We start from the raw sequence: 18,924 nt of genomic DNA, 5'->3' as shown, positions 1-18,924 counted from the left end.
GTTAGGTGGAGACTGACAAGGCCACCGTAGGGTTTGGGAGGACTGTTACCTGGCTAACTGTATGTATGTTAGGTGGAGACTGACAAGGCCACCGTAGGGTTTGAGCTGTTGGAGGACTGTTACCTGGCTAACTGTATGTATGTTAGGTGGAGACTGACAAGGCCACCATAGGGTTTGAACTGTTGGAGGACTGTTACCTGGCTAACTGTATGTATGTTAGGTGGAGACTGACAAGGCCACCGTAGGGTTTGAACTGTTGGAGGACTGTTACCTGGCTAACTGTATGTATGTTAGGTGGAGACTGACAAGGCCACCGTAGGGTTTGAACTGTTGGAGGACTGTTACCTGGCTAACTGTATGTATGTTAGGTGGAGACTGACAAGGCCACCGTAGGGTTTGAACTGTTGGAGGACTGTTACCTGGCTAACTGTATGTATGTTAGGTGGAGACTGACAAGGCCACCGTAGGGTTTGAGCTGTTGGAGGACTGTTACGTGGCTAACTGTATGTATGTTAGGTGGAGACTGACAAGGCCACCGTAGGGTTTGAACTGTTGGAGGACTGTTACCTGGCTAACTGTATGTATGTTAGGTGGAGACTGACAAGGCCACCGTAGGGTTTGAACTGTTGGAGGACTGTTACCTGGCTAACTGTATGTATGTTAGGTGGAGACTGACAAGGCCACCGTAGGGTTTGAACTGTTGGAGGACTGTTACCTGGCTAACTGTATGTATGTTAGGTGGAGACTGACAAGGCCACCGTAGGGTTTGAACTGTTGGAGGACTGTTACCTGGCTAACTGTATGTATGTTAGGTGGAGACTGACAAGGCCACCGTAGGGTTTGAGCTGTTGGAGGACTGTTACCTGGCTAACTGTATGTATGTTAGGTGGAGACTGACAAGGCCACCGTAGGGTTTGAACTGTTGGAGGACTGTTACCTGGCTAACTGTATGTATGTTAGGTGGAGACTGACAAGGCCACCGTAGGGTTTGAACTGTTGGAGGACTGTTACCTGGCTAACTGTATGTATGTTAGGTGGAGACTGACAAGGCCACCGTAGGGTTTGAGCTGTTGGAGGACTGTTATCTGGCTAAGATCCTGGTAGCTGAAGGAACTGGAGTTTCCGTGGGCTCAGTCATCTGCATCACTGTCGACAGGTACGTGTGTGTTTGAGTATATTTTACCCTGTGTGTGTGTTTGAGTATATTTTACCCTGTGTGTGTGTTTGAGTATATTTTACCCTGTGTGTGAGTTTGAGTATATTTTACCCTGTGTGTGAGTGTGTGTGTGTGTGTTTGAGTATATTTTACCCTTTGTGTGTGTTTGAGTATATTTTACCCTTTGTGTGAGTTTGAGTATATTTTACCCTGTGTGTGTGTTTGAGTATATTTTACCCTGTGTGTGAGTGTGTGTGTGTGTGTTTGAGTATATTTTACCCTGTGTGTGTGTTTGAGTATATTTTACCCTGTGTGTGTGTGTGTGTGTGAGTGTGTGTGTTTTGTGCTTGTGTGTTCTAACCTGTGTATGTGTGTCATCAGCGCTGATCTGATCCCAGCCTTTAAGGACCTGACGTTGGACAAGCTGGCTGCTTCCTCTTCCCCTTCTGCAGCTGCCACGCCCCCTCCTCCTCCCGCTGTCACCCCCGGCAGCTCCCTGCCCACCCACATGAAGGTAGGACACACACACACCTGGCAGCTCCCTGCCCACACACACATACACCTGGCAGCTCCCTGCCCACACACATACACCTGGCAGCTCCCTGCCCACCCACATGAAGGTAGGACACACATACACCTGGCAGCTCCCTACCCACACACACACACCTGGCAGCTCCCTACCCACACACACACACCTGGCAGCTCCCTGCCCACACACATACACCTGGCAGCTCCCTGCCCACACACATACACCTGGCAGCTCCCTACCCACATACACCTGGCAGCTCCCTGCCCACATACACCTGGCAGCTCCCTGCCCACACACATACACCTGGCAGCTCCCTACCCACATACACCTGGCAGCTCCCTGCCCACATACACCTGGCAGCTCCCTGCCCACACACACACACCTGGCAGCTCCCTACCAACACACATACACCTGGCAGCTCCCTGCCCACATACACATGGCAGCTCCCTGCCCACACACACCTGGCAGCTCCCTGCCCACACACATACACCTGGCAGCTCCCTGCCCACACACATACACCTGGCAGCTCCCTGCCCACACACATACACCTGGCAGCTCCCTGCCAACACGCATACACCTGGCAGCTCCCTGCCCACACATATACACCTGGCAGCTCCCTGCCCACACACATACACCTGGCAGCTCCCTGCCCACACACATACACCTGGCAGCTCCCTGCCCACACACATACACCTGGCAGCTCCCTGCCCACACACACACACCTGGCAGCTCCCTACCCACACACATGAAGGTAGGACACACATACACCTGGCAGCTCCCTGCCCACACACACCTGGCAGCTCCCTGCCCACACACACCTGGCAGCTCCCTGCCCACACACATACACCTGGCAGCTCCCTGCCCACACACACACACCTGGCAGCTCCCTACCCACATACACCTGGCAGCTCCCTACCCACACACACACACCTGGCAGCTCCCTACCCACACACATACACCTGGCAGCTCCCTACCCACACACATACACCTGGCAGCTCCCTACCCACACACATACACCTGGCAGCTCCCTACCCACACACACACACACCTGGCAGCTCCCTACACAGACACCTGGCAGCTCCCTACCCACACACATACACCTGGCAGCTCCCTGCCCACACACATACACCTGGCAGCTCCCTACCCACACACATACACCTGGCAGCTCCCTACCCACACACACCTGGCAGTTCCCTACCCACACACATACACCTGGCAGCTCCCTACCCACACACATACACCTGGCAGCTCCCTGCCCACACACATATACCTGGCAGCTCCCTACCCACACACATACACCTGGCAGCTCCCTGCCCACACACATACACCTGGCAGCTCCCTGCCCACACACATACACCTGGCAGCTCCCTACACATACACCTGGCAGCTCCCTACCCACACACACCTGGCAGCTCCCTACCCACACACATACACCTGGCAGCTCCCTACCCACACACATACACCTGGCAGCTCCCTACCCACACACATACACCTGGCAGCTCCCTACCCACACACATACACCTGGCAGCTCCCTGCCCACACACATACACCTGGCAGCTCCCTGCCCACACACATATACCTGGCAGCTCCCTGCCCACACACATACACCTGGCAGCTCCCTACCCACACACAAACACCTGGCAGCTCCCTGCCCACACACATACACCTGGCAGCTCCCTGCCCACACATTTACCTGGCAGCTCCCTGCCCACACACATATACCTGGCAGCTCCCTACCCACACACAAACACCTGGCAGCTCCCTGCCCACACATTTACCTGGCAGCTCCCTACCCACACACATTTACCTGGCAGCTCCCTACCCACACATTTACCTGGCAGCTTCCTACCCACACACAAACACCTGGCAGCTCCCTGCCCACACACATTTACCTGGCAGCTCCCTGCCCACACACATACACCTGGCAGCTCCCTGCCCACACACATACACCTGGCAGCTCCCTGCCCACACACATACACCTGGCAGCTCCCTGCCCACACACATACACCTGGCAGCTCCCTGCCAACACACATACACCTGGCAGCTCCCTACCCACACACAGACACCTGGCAGCTCCCTGCCCACACACAGACACCTGGCAGCTCCCTACCCACACACACCTGGCAGCTCCCTACCCACACACATACACCTGGCAGCTCCCTGCCCACACACAGACACCTGGCAGCTCCCTACCCACACACACCTGGCAGCTCCCTACCCACACACATACACCTGGCAGCTCCCTACCCACACACATACACCTGGCAGCTCCCTACCCACACACACCTGGCAGCTCCCTACCCACACACATACACCTGGCAGCTCCCTGCCCACACACATACACCTGGCAGCTCCCTGCCCACACACATACACCTGGCAGCTCCCTGCCCACACACATACACCTGGCAGCTCCCTGCCCACACACATATACACCTGGCAGCTCCCTACCCACACACATACACCTGGCAGCTCCCTGCCCACACGCATACACCTGGCAGCTCCCTGCCCACACACATATACCTGGCAGCTCCCTACCCACACACATACACCTGGCAGCTCCCTGCCCACACACAGACACCTGGCAGCTCCCTACCCACACACATACACCTGGCAGCTCCCTACCCACACACACCTGGCAGCTCCCTACCCACACACATACACCTGGCAGCTCCCTGCCCACACACAGACACCTGGCAGCTCCCTACCCACACACACCTGGCAGCTCCCTACACATACACCTGGCAGCTCCCTACCCACACACATACACCTGGCAGCTCCCTACCCACATACACCTGGCAGCTCCCTACCCACACACATACACCTGGCAGCTCCCTGCCCACACACATACACCTGGCAGCTCCCTGCCCACACACATACACCTGGCAGCTCCCTGCCCACACACATATACACCTGGCAGCTCCCTACCCACACACATACACCTGGCAGCTCCCTACCCACACACATACACCTGGCAGCTCCCTGCCCACACATATACACCTGGCAGCTCCCTGCCCACACACAGAAACCTGGCAGCTCCCTACCCACACACACCTGGCAGCTCCCTGCCCACACACAGACACCTGGCAGCTCCCTACCCACACACATACACCTGGCAGCTCCCTACCCACACACATACACCTGGCAGCTCCCTACCCACACACACCTGGCAGCTCCCTACCCACACACATACACCTGGCAGGCCCCTACCCACACACATACACCTGGCAGCTCCCTGCCCACACACATACACCTGGCAGCTCCCTGCCCACACACATACACCTGGCAGCTCCCTGCCCACACACATACACCTGGCAGCTCCCTGCCCACACACATATACACCTGGCAGCTCCCTACCCACACACATACACCTGGCAGCTCCCTGCCCACACACATACACCTGGCAGCTCCCTGCCCACACACATATACCTGGCAGCTCCCTACCCACACACATACACCTGGCAGCTCCCTGCCCACACACAGACACCTGGCAGCTCCCTACCCACACACATACACCTGGCAGCTCCCTACCCACACACATACACCTGGCAGCTCCCTACCCACACACATACACCTGGCAGCTCCCTACCCACAAACATACACCTGGCAGCTCCCTACCCACACACACCTGGCAGCTCCCTACCCACACACATACACCTGGCAGCTCCCTGCCCACACACAAATACCTGGCAGCTCCCTGCCCACACACATACACCTGGCAGCTCCCTGCCCACACACATACACCTGGCAGCTCCCTGCCCACACACACACACCTGGCAGCTCCCTGCCAACACACAAACACCTGGCAGCTCCCTACCCACACACAGACACCTGGCAGCTCCCTACCCACACACAGACACCTGGCAGCTCCCTGCCCACACACATACACCTGGCAGCTCCCTACCCACACATATACACCTGTCAGCTCCCTGCCAACACACATACACCTGGCAGCTCCCTGCCCACACACATACACCTGGCAGCTCCCTGCCCACACACATGAAGGTAGGACACATATACACCTGGCAGCTCCCTGCCCACCCACATGAAGGTAGGACACATATACACCTGGCAGCTCCCTGCCCACACACATGAAGGTAGGACACATATACACCTGGCAGCTCCCTGCCAACACACATGAAGGTAGGACACACATACACCTGGCAGCTCCCTGCCCACACACATACACCTGGCAGCTCCCTGCCCACACACACATACACCTGGCAGCTCCCTGCCCACACACATACACCTGGCAGCTCCCTGCCCACACACATATACCTGGCAGCTCCCTACCCACACACATACACCTGGCAGCTCCCTGCCCACACACAGACACCTGGCAGCTCCCTACCCACACACATACACCTGGCAGCTCCCTACCCACACACATACACCTGGCAGCTCCCTGCCCACACACATACACCTGGCAGCTCCCTGCCCACACACATATACCTGGCAGCTCCCTACCCACACACATACACCTGGCAGCTCCCTGCCCACACACAGACACCTGGCAGCTCCCTACCCACACACATACACCTGGCAGCTCCCTACCCACACACACCTGGCAGCTCCCTACCCACACACATACACCTGGCAGCTCCCTGCCCACACACATACACCTGGCAGCTCCCTGCCAACACACATATTCACCTGGCAGCTCCCTGCCAACACACATGAAGGTAGGACACATATTCACCTGGCAGCTCCCTGCCAACACACATGAAGGTAGGACACACATACACCTGGCAGCTCCCTGCCAACACACAGACACCTGGCAGCTCCCTGCCAACACACACACACACACACTATACATTTTCCTGGACTAAACACTTTCAATTAAAATTGGTTGAAGTCCCCGACCAGTCCAATTAGTCTTATCAGAAACCTGTCTGTCTCCTCATCTGGGTGTTAGGTGTGTCTGCCAGCGCTGTCTCCTACTAAACCATCCAAACATGTCCGTGTGTGTTAGGTGTGTCTGCCAGCGCTGTCTCCTACTAAACCATCCAAACATGTCCGTGGGTGTTAGGTGTGTCTGCCAGCGCTGTCTCCTACTAAACCATCCAAACATGTCCGTGTGTGTTAGGTGTGTCTGCCAGCGCTGTCTCCTACTAAACCATCCAAACATGTCCGTGGGTGTTAGGTGTGTCTGCCAGCGCTGTCTCCTACTAAACCATCCAAACATGTCCGTGGGTGTTAGGTGTGTCTGCCAGCGCTGTCTCCTACTAAACCATCCAAACATGTCCGTGGGTGTTAGGTGTGTCTGCCAGCGCTGTCTCCTACTAAACCATCCAAACATGTCCGTGGGTGTTAGGTGTGTCTGCCAGCGCTGTCTCCTACTAAACCATCCAAACATGTCCGTGGGTGTTAGGTGTGTCTGCCAGCGCTGTCTCCTACTAAACCATCCAAACATGTCCGTGGGTGTTAGGTGTGTCTGCCAGCGCTGTCTCCTACTAAACCATCCAAACATGTCCGTGGGTGTTAGGTGTGTCTGCCAGCGCTGTCTCCTACTAAACCATCCAAACATGTCCGTGGGTGTTAGGTGTGTCTGCCAGCGCTGTCTCCTACTAAACCATCCAAACATGTCCGTGTGTGTTAGGTGTGTCTGCCAGCGCTGTCTCCTACTATGACGATGGGGACAGTGCAGCGCTGGGAGAAGAAGGTTGGAGAGAAACTCAGTGAAGGAGATCTACTGGCAGAGATAGAGACGGACAAGGCTACCATCGGTCAGTACACACACCACACACACACACACACACACACACCACACACACACCACACCACACACACACACACCACACACACCACACCACACACCCCACACCACACCACACACACACACACCACACACACCACACACCACACCACACACCACACCACACACACACACACCACACACACACCACACACACACACACACACACACACACACACACACCACACACACACACACCACACACACCACACACCACACACACCACACACACACACACACCACACCCACAGGGTATACACACCACACACACCACACACACACACTGTATCAACACTCAGACACACACATCACACACACAGTGTGATATCAATTGTAACTGTGTGTGTGTGGTGTGTGTGGTGTGTGTGGTGTGTGTGGTGTGTGTGTGGTGTGTGTGTGTGGTGTGTGTGTGTGTGGTGTGTGTGTGTGTAGGGTTTGAGGTGCAGGAAGAGGGTTACCTGGCTAAGATCATGGTGTCTGAGGGAACGCGTGACGTTCCACTGGGCGCTCCTCTCTGCATCATCGTGGAGAAGGAGAGTGACATCGCTGCCTTCAGCGACTACGTAGAGACCGCAGGAGCTGACGTCTCCACCCCACCCCCCGCTCCTCCCCCCGCCTCAGCACCGGTAACACACACACACACAGCACCGGTAACACACACACAGCACCGGTAACACACACACAGCACCGGTAACACACACACACAGCACCGGTAACACACACACACAGCACCGGTAACACACACACAGCACCGGTAACACACACACACAGCACCGGTAACACACACACACAGCACCGGTAACACACACACAGCACCGGTAACACACACACAGCACCGGTAACACACACACACAGCACCGGTAACACACACACACAGCACCGGTAACACACACACACAGCACCGGTAACACACACACACAGCACCGGTAACACACACACACAGCACCGGTAACACACACACAGCACCGGTAACACACACACAGCACCGGTAACACACACACACAGCACCGGTAACACACACACACAGCACCGGTAACACACACACAGCACCGGTAACACACACACAGCACCGGTAACACACACAGCACCGGTAACACACACACAGCACCGATAACACACACACACAGCACCAGTAACACACACACACAGCACCGGTAACACACACACACAGCACCGGTAACACACACACAGCACCGGTAACACACACACACACAGCACCGGTAACACACACACAGCACCGGTAACACACACACACACAGCACCGGTAACACACACACAGCACCGGTAACACACACACACAGCACCGGTAACACACACACACAGCACCGGTAACACACACACAGCACCGGTAACACACACACACAGCACCGGTAACACACACACACAGCACCGGTAACACACACACAGCACCGGTAACACACACACAGCACCGGTAACACACACACACAGCACCGGTAACACACACACACAGCACCGGTAACACACACACACAGCACCGGTAACACACACACACAGCACCGGTAACACACACACAGCACCGGTAACACACACACAGCACCGGTAACACACACACACAGCACCGGTAACACACACACACAGCACCGGTAACACACACACAGCACCGGTAACACACACACAGCACCGGTAACACACACACACAGCACCGGTAACACACACACACAGCACCGGTAACATACACACACAGCACCGGTAACACACACACACAGCACCGGTAACACACACACACAGCACCGGTAACACACACACAGCACCGGTAACACACACACACAGCACCGGTAACACACACACACACAGCACCGGTAACACACACACACAGCACCGGTAACACACACACACAGCACCGGTAACACACACACACAGCACCGGTAACACACACACACAGCACCGGTAACACACACACACAGCACCGGTAACACACACAGCACCGGTAACACACACACACACAGCACCGGTAACACACACACACACAGCACCGGTAACACACACAGCACCGGTAACACACACACACACAGCACCGGTAACACACACACACAGCACCGGTAACACACACACAGCACCGGTAACACACACACAGCACCGGTAACACACACACACACAGCACCGGTAACACACACACACAGCACCGGTAACACACACACAGCACCGGTAACACACACACAGCACCGGTAACACACACACACAGCACCGGTAACACACACACACAGCACCGGTAACACACACACACAGCACCGGTAACACACACACAGCACCGGTAACACACACACAGCACCGGTAACACACACACACAGCACCGGTAACACACACACAGCACCGGTAACACACACACACACAGCACCGGTAACACACACACACACAGCACCGGTAACACACACACACACAGCACCGGTAACACACACACACACAGCACCGGTAACACACACACACAGCACCGGTAACACACACAGCACCGGTAACACACACACACACAGCACCGGTAACACACACACACACAGCACCGGTAACACACACAGCACCGGTAACACACACACACACAGCACCGGTAACACACACACACACAGCACCGGTAACACACACACACACAGCACCGGTAACACACACACACACACACAGCACCGGTAACACACACACACAGCACCGGTAACACACACAGCACCGGTAACACACACACACACAGCACCGGTAACACACACACACACAGCACCGGTAACACACACAGCACCGGTAACACACACACACACAGCACCGGTAACACACACACACAGCACCGGTAACACACACACAGCACCGGTAACACACACACAGCACCAGTAACACACACACACACAGCACCGGTAACACACACACACACAGCACCGGTAACACACACACACACAGCACCGGTAACACACACACACAGCACCGGTAACACACACACAGCACCGGTAACACACACACACAGCACCGGTAACACACACACAGCACCGGTAACACACACACACAGCACCGGTAACACACACACACAGCACCGGTAACACACACACACAGCACCGGTAACACACACACAGCACCGGTAACACACACACAGCACCGGTAACACACACACACAGCACCGGTAACACACACACACAGCACCGGTAACACACACACACAGCACCGGTAACACACACACACACAGCACCGGTAACACACACACACACAGCACCGGTAACACACACACACACAGCACCGGTAACACACACACACACAGCACCGGTAACACACACACACACAGCACCGGTAACACACACACACAGCACCGGTAACACACACACAGCACCGGTAACACACACACACACAGCACCGGTAACACACACACACACAGCACCGGTAACACACACACACACAGCACCGGTAACACACACACACAGCACCGGTAACACACACACACACAGCACCGGTAACACACACACACACACACAGCACCGGTAACACACACACACAGCACCGGTAACACACACACACAGCACCGGTAACACACACACACAGCACCGGTAACACACACACACAGCACCGGTAACACACACACACAGCACCGGTAACACACACACAGCACCGGTAACACACACACAGCACCGGTAACACACACACAGCACCGGTAACACACACACACAGCACCGGTAACACACACACACAGCACCGGTAACACACACAAACAGCACCGGTAACACACACACACAGCACCGGTAACACACACAGCACCGGTAACACACACACACACAGCACCGGTAACACACACACAGCACCGGTAACACACACAGCACCGGTAACACACACACACACACAGCACCGGTAACACACACACAGCACCGGTAACACACACACAGCACCGGTAACACACACAGCACCGGTAACACACACACAGCACCGGTAACACACACACACACAGCACCGGTAACACACACACACAGCACCGGTAACACACACACACACAGCACCGGTAACACACACACACACAGCACCGGTAACACACACACACAGCACCGGTAACACACACACACAGCACCGGTAACACACACACAGCACCGGTAACACACACAGCACCGGTAACACACACAGCACCGGTAACACACACACAGCACCGATAACACACACACACAGCACCGGTAACACACACACACAGCACCGGTAACACACACACAGCACCGGTAACACACACACACACAGCACCGGTAACACACACACACAGCACCGGTAACACACACACACAGCACCGGTAACACACACACAGCACCGGTAACACACACACACAGCACCGGTAACACACACACACAGCACCGGTAACACACACACAGCACCGGTAACACACACACACACAGCACCGGTAACACACACACACAGCACCGGTAACACACACACAGCACCGGTAACACACACACAGCACCGGTAACACACACACACAGCACCGGTAACACACACACACAGCACCGGTAACACACACACACAGCACCGGTAACACACACACACAGCACCGGTAACACACACACACAGCACCGGTAACACACACACACAGCACCGGTAACACACACACACAGCAACGGTAACACACACACACAGCACCGGTAACACACACACAGCACCGGTAACACACACACAGCACCGGTAACACACACACACAGCACCGGTAACACACACACAGCACCGGTAACACACACACACAGCACCGGTAACACACACACAGCACCGGTAACACACACACAGCACCGGTAACACACACACACAGCACCGGTAACACACACACAGCACCGGTAACACACACACAGCACCGGTAACACACACACACACACAGCACCGGTAACACACACACAGCACCGGTAACACACACACACACAGCACCGGTAACACACACACAGCACCGGTAACACACACACACACAGCACCGGTAACACACACACACAGCACCGGTAACACACACACACAGCACCGGTAACACACACACAGCACCGGTAACACACACACACACAGCACCGGTAACACACACACACACAGCACCGGTAACACACACACACACAGCACCGGTAACACACACACAGCACCGGTAACACACACACACACAGCACCGGTAACACACACACACACAGCACCGGTAACACACACACACACACAGCACCGGTAACACACACACACAGCACCGGTAACACACACACAGCACCGGTAACACACACACAGCACCGGTAACACACAAACACAGCACCGGTAACACACACACACACAGCACCGGTAACACACACACACACAGCACCGGTAACACACACACACACACACAGCACCGGTAACACACACACACAGCACCGGTAACACACACACACAGCACCGGTAACACACACACAGCACCGGTAACACACACACAGCACCGGTAACACACACACAGCACCGGTAACACACACACACAGCACCGGTAACACACACACACAGCACCGGTAACACACACACAGCACCGGTAACACACACACACAGCACCGGTAACACACACACACACAGCACCGGTAACACACACACACACAGCACCGGTAACACACACACACACAGCACCGGTAACACACACACACAGCACCGGTAACACACACACAGCACCGGTAACACACACACACAGCACCGGTAACACACACACACACAGCACCGGTAACACACACACACAGCACCGGTAACACACACACACAGCACCGGTAACACACACACACACAGCACCGGTAACACACACACAGCACCGGTAACACACACACACAGCACCGGTAACACACACACACAGCACCGGTAACACACACACAGCACCGGTAACACACACACAGCACCGGTAACACACAGGCCTTTTACGGGTTCCTGATTCTCTATTGTGTGTTTTCTTTAACCTTGATCTTAACTCTTTGGGTACATAATGTCTCCGCCAGCGTTTCCTATGACTGAAAACTGCTTCTGGACATCAGAACAGTGATCACTAACAATTTCTACATGGAGTCAGCAGTGGAAGAGAGTGAGAGGCAGGCGAGGCGGCATCCTGACGAGACTACGTTGGTGAACAGATAATCAACGGGACCATCAACTATCCTATCAACGGGACCTGAAGAACTGGAACATTCTATGTTTCTGGGAGTCGTGGCTGAACGAGGACGTGGATAACATACATCTCGTTAGTTTTTCCATCGTCTGGACCAGACGGCAGCTTTGGGTAAGATGAAGGGAGGAGCAGACGACCCTACATGCAGACCGCCAAAGTCCCTGTGCCCAAGAACACCACGTTAACCTGCCTAAATGACTACCGACCCATAGCACTCACATCTGTAGCCATGAAGTACTTTGAAAGGCTGGTCATGGCTCACATCAACACCATTATCCCAGTAACCCACTCCAATTTGCATACCGCCACAACAGATCCACAGAAGACGCAATCTCAATGGCACTCCACACTGCCCTTTCCCACCTGGGCAAGAGGAACACCTATGTGAGAATGCTGTTCATTGACTACAGCTCAGCGTTCAACACCATAGTGCCCTCAAGCTCATCACTAAGCTAAGGACCCTGGGACTAAACACCTCCCTCTGCAACTGGATCCTGGACTTCCTGGCGGGCCGCCCTCAGGTGGTAACGCCCTCAGATCCTCAAAACGTTCTACAGCTGCACCATTGAGAGCATCCTGACTGGCTGCATCACCGCCTGGTATGGCAACTGGCATTCGGGCAGGCACCGTTGGACTGCCAGATAGTGAAGCGTGATTCATCACTCCAGAGAACGCGTTTCCACTGCTCCAGAGTCCAATGGCAGCGAGCTTTACATCACTCCAGCCGACACTTGGCATTGCATATGGTGATCTTAGGCTTGTGCGGCTGCTTGGCCATGGAAACCCATTTCATGAAGCTCCTGACGAACAGTTATTGTGCTGCTGTTGCTTCCAGAGGCAGTTCGGAACTCTGTAGTGAGTGTTGCAACCGAGGACAGACAACCTTTACGCGCTTCAGCAATCGGCGGTCCCGTACTGTGAGCTTGTGTGGCCTACCACTTCGCTGCTGAGCCGTTGTTGCTCCTAGACGTTTCCACTTCACAATAACAGCGCTTACAGTTGACCGGGGCAGCTCTAGCAGGGCAGAAATTTGATGAACTGACTTGTTGGAAAGGTGGCATCCTATGACGGTGCCATGTTGAAAGTCACTGAGCTCTTCAGTAAGGCCATTCTACTGCCAGTGTTTGTCTATGGAGATTGCATGGCTGTGTGCTCGATTTTCTATACCTGTCAGCAACAGGTGTGGCTGAAATAGCCGAATCCACTAATTTGAAGGGGTGTCCACATACTTTTGTAAATCTAGTGTATTACCTTTTCCCCTGCACATCGACTCAGTACTGCTACCCCGTGTATATAACCAAGTTATTACCTCGTATTTGTATTTGTATTTGTATTTATTATGGATCCCCATCCATATTATGGATCCCCATCCCAGCAAAATCCATGTGTACGTGTGTGTATAGTGCGTATGTTATCGTGTGTCTTTGTCTATGTGTGTGTCTCTTCACAGTCCCCGCTGTTCCATAAGGTGTATTTTCACCTGTTTTTTAAATCTGATTCTACTGCTTGCATCAGTTACCTGATGTGGAATAGAGTTCCATGTAGTCATGGCTCTATGTAGTACTGTGCGCCTCCCATAGTCTGTTCTGGACTTGGGGACTGTGAAGAGACCTCTGGTGGCATGTCTTGTGGGGTATGCATGGGTGTCTGAGCTGTGTGCTAGTAGTTTAAACAGACAGCTCAGTGCATTCAGCTTGTCAACACCTCTTACAAATACAAGTAGTGATGAAGTCAATCTCTCCTCCACTTTGAGCCAGGAGAGACTGACATGCATATTATTAATGTTAGCTCTCTGTGTACATTTAAGGGCCAGCCGTGCTGCCCTGTTCTGAGACAACTGCAATTTTCCTATGTCCTTCTTTGTGGCACCTGACCACACGACTGAACAGTAGTCCACGTGTGATAAAACTAGGGCCTGTAGGACCTGCCTTGTTGATAGTGCTGTTAAGAATGCAGAGCAGCGCTTTACATTTGATTTGATTAATGTTATAAACTTATTGTTCAATTTGTTGTTATCACATCAATTCAGGCAATTTATTGCAATATGGACGTTTGTCCATATCTCCCAGCTCTACTCGTAATGGACGTTTGTCCATATCTCCCAGCTCTACTCGTAATGGACGTTTGTCCATATCTCCCAGCTCTACTCGTAATGGACGTTTGTCCATATCTCCCAGCTCTACTCCATATGGACGTTTGTCCATATCTCCCAGCTCTACTCGTAATGGACGTTTGTCCATATCTCCCAGCTCTACTCCATATGGACGTTTGTCCATATCTCCCAGCTCTACTCCATATGGACGTTTGTCCATATCTCCCAGCTCTACTCCATATGGACGTTTGTCCATATCTCCCAGCTCTACTCGTAATGGACGTTTGTCCATATCTCCCAGCTCTACTCCATATGGACGTTTGTCCATATCTCCCAGCTCTACTCGTAATGGACGTTTGTCCATATCTCCCAGCTCTACTCCATATGGACGTTTGTCCATATCTCCCAGCTCTACTCCATATGGACGTTTGTCCATATCTCCCAGCTCTACTCCATATGGACGTTTGTCCATATCTCCCAGCTCTACTCCATATGGACGTTTGTCCATATCTCCCAGCTCTCCCAGCTCTCCCAGCTCTCCTCATTGTGTATTTATTGTGTTATTATTTTCTCTGTATTGTTGGGAAGCGTTGTAATTAAGCATTTCACTGTTATTCTGTACCTGTTGTTTACGAAGCATGTGACATTTTTTTAAATTGATTTGACACACACAATATTCTGATGTCTTGTATTATAACTTGTTAGATAGCGTTGTTAGAGATCTTGTATTATAACTTGTTAGATAGCGTTGTTAGAGATCTTGTATTATAACTTGTTAGCTAGCGTTGTTAGAGATCTTGTATTATAACTTGTTAGATAGCGTTGTTAGAGATCTTGTATTATAACTTGTTAGATAGCGTTGTTAGAGATCTTGTATTATAACTTGTTAGCTAGCGTTGTTAGAGATCTTGTATTATAACTTGTTAGATAGCGTTGTTAGAGATCTTGTATTATAACTTGTTAGCTAGCGTTGTTAGAGATCTTGTATTATAACTTGTTAGAGATCTTGTATTATAACTTGTTAGATAGCGTTGTTAGAGATCTTGTATTATAACTTGTTAGCTAGCGTTGTTAGAGATCTTGTATTATAACTTGTTAGATAGCGTTGTTAGAGATCTTGTATTATAACTTGTTAGATAGCGTTGTTAGAGATCTTGTATTATAACTTGTTAGATAGCGTTGTTAGAGATCTTGTATTATAACTTGTTAGATAGCGTTGTTAGAGATCTTGTATTATAACTTGTTAGCTAGCGTTGTTAGAGATCTTGTATTATAACTTGTTAGCTAGCGTTGTTAGAGATCTTGTATTATAACTTGTTAGCTAGCGTTGTTAGAGATCTTGTATTATAACTTGTTAGCTAGCGTTGTTAGAGATCTTGTATTATAACTTGTTAGCTAGCGTTGTTAGAGATCTTGCTAATGAAACATTTTCCAGATGGTTCTCTGACAGACTAGAGAATAACAACACTGTGTGTCTTCTAGACTGTAGCCCCTCCTCCTGCACCAGCCGGCTCTAGTCCAGCCCCCGTTGCCCCGGTAACCCCAAGGAAAGGGCGTGTCTTCGCCAGCCCGCTCGCCAAGAAGCTCGCTGCCGAGAAGGGCATTGACCTGGCCCAGGTCAACGGTGAGTGTACACACACACACACACACACACACACACACACACACCTTCCTCTCTCTGATGCATGTTCTGTTTGTGTGTGTGTGTACATTACAGGCTCCGGTCCTGATGGCAGAGTCACCAAGAAAGACATTGAGACCTTCGTCCCCCCCAAGGCTGCTCCTACCGTAAGTCACCACACACTCTCACTCACTCTATCACTCACACACTCTCACTCACTCTCTCACTCACTCTCTCACTCACACTCACTCACTCACTCACTCTCACTCACTCACTCACACACTCTCACTCACTCACTCACTCACTCACTCACTCACTCACTCACTCACTCACTCACTCACTCACTCACTCACTCACTCTCTCACTCACTCACTCACTCTCTCACTCTCTCACTCACACACTCACTCACTCACTCACTCACTCACTCACTCTATCACTCACTCACTCACTCACTCACTCTATCACTCTCTCACTCACTCACTCTCACTCACTCACTCTCACTCACTCTCACTCACACACACACTCTCACTCACTCACTCACTCACACACTTTACTGCGTTTGTTTTTTAATGTGTTTTGTTTTTTCTACATACCAGTGATTCATATTTAGTATAAAACATTTTCTGTCGACACAAATCTGATGCAATGTTCAGTCAAGACTGGATTGGTTTTCTGATGCAATGTTCAGTCAAGACTGGATTGGTTTTCTGATGCAATGTTCAGTCAAGACTGGATTGGTTTTCTGATGCAATGTTCAGTCAAGACTGGATTGGTTTTCTGATGCAATGTTCAGTCAAGACTGGATTGGTTTTCTGATGCAGTGTTCAGTCAAGACTGGATTGGTTTTCTGATGCAGTGTTCAGTCAAGACTGGATTGGTTTTCTGATGCAATGTTCAGTCAAGACTGGATTGGTTTTCTGATGCAATGTTCAGTCAAGACTGGATTGGTTTTCTGATGCAATGTTCAGTCAAGACTGGATTGGTTTTCTGATGCAGTGTTCAGTCAAGACTGGATTGGTTTTCTGATGCAGTGTTCAGTCAAGACTGGATTGGTTTTCTGATGCAATGTTCAGTCAAGACTGGATTGGTTTTCTGATGGTGTGTAGGCTCCTGTTGCTGCAGCTCCACCTTCCACGGCTGGCCCCGCCCCTACACCTGCCCCGGCTGTTGCCACGCCAACAGGCACCTTCACCGACGTCCCTATCAGCAACATCCGCAGGGTAACGCTCTCACACACACTAGTCCTGAGTGATTAACCGATGTCGGTTCAATTACTTGAATTCCATTTACATTTTTTGTGAGCCCAACGTGCCGTTTCTCTAGAGAGAAATCAAATAATTCACTAGAGAAATGAAGTCAAGAACTATGTGGGATGCTGGGCCGAAGGGCTGTAGTTTTCATTAAGCAGATATTCAACCTAGTTCAGCGCAGAAACATGTTAATTAACTACAATGACCATAATCCATTGCGCCTGTTCCACTTGGACAGAGATGGATACACTTTTACGCCTGCTATGTTAGGTTAGATGCACACAGACCACATGACGGAGGAATGTAGCCTACACAGCTATTCAGAGGGATGGAGTTTGTGTCAGTATGCCTTATCTACTTTGAAGAACTAGTCAAATGATTTGGGCAGACAGCTCTGCAGCATACTTAGGCAGGCTAGCTAAACAGGAGGACT

General features: G+C 52.3%; 1 protein-coding gene across 1 annotated transcript in view; it reads left to right on the top strand.

Moving 5' to 3' along the window:
* Positions 1–18,924, top strand: part of LOC311124599 (dihydrolipoyllysine-residue acetyltransferase component of pyruvate dehydrogenase complex, mitochondrial-like) — a 49,477-nt gene that overhangs the window by 21,365 nt on the left and 9,188 nt on the right. The window contains exons 3-9 of the mRNA XM_084198714.1: positions 1,035–1,156; positions 1,538–1,670; positions 7,282–7,408; positions 7,870–8,063; positions 17,103–17,244; positions 17,338–17,408; positions 18,348–18,461. Coding sequence (XP_084054840.1) covers positions 1,035–1,156; positions 1,538–1,670; positions 7,282–7,408; positions 7,870–8,063; positions 17,103–17,244; positions 17,338–17,408; positions 18,348–18,461 — 903 coding nt within the window. The remainder of the gene's footprint in view (positions 1–1,034; positions 1,157–1,537; positions 1,671–7,281; positions 7,409–7,869; positions 8,064–17,102; positions 17,245–17,337; positions 17,409–18,347; positions 18,462–18,924) is intronic.

This window comes from Coregonus lavaretus (genome assembly GCF_964263955.1).
Source record: "Coregonus lavaretus genome assembly, contig: HAP1_SCAFFOLD_203, whole genome shotgun sequence".
Classification (NCBI taxonomy): domain Eukaryota; kingdom Metazoa; phylum Chordata; class Actinopteri; order Salmoniformes; family Salmonidae; genus Coregonus; species Coregonus lavaretus.
This window is presented reverse-complemented; position numbering and strand designations above follow the sequence as displayed.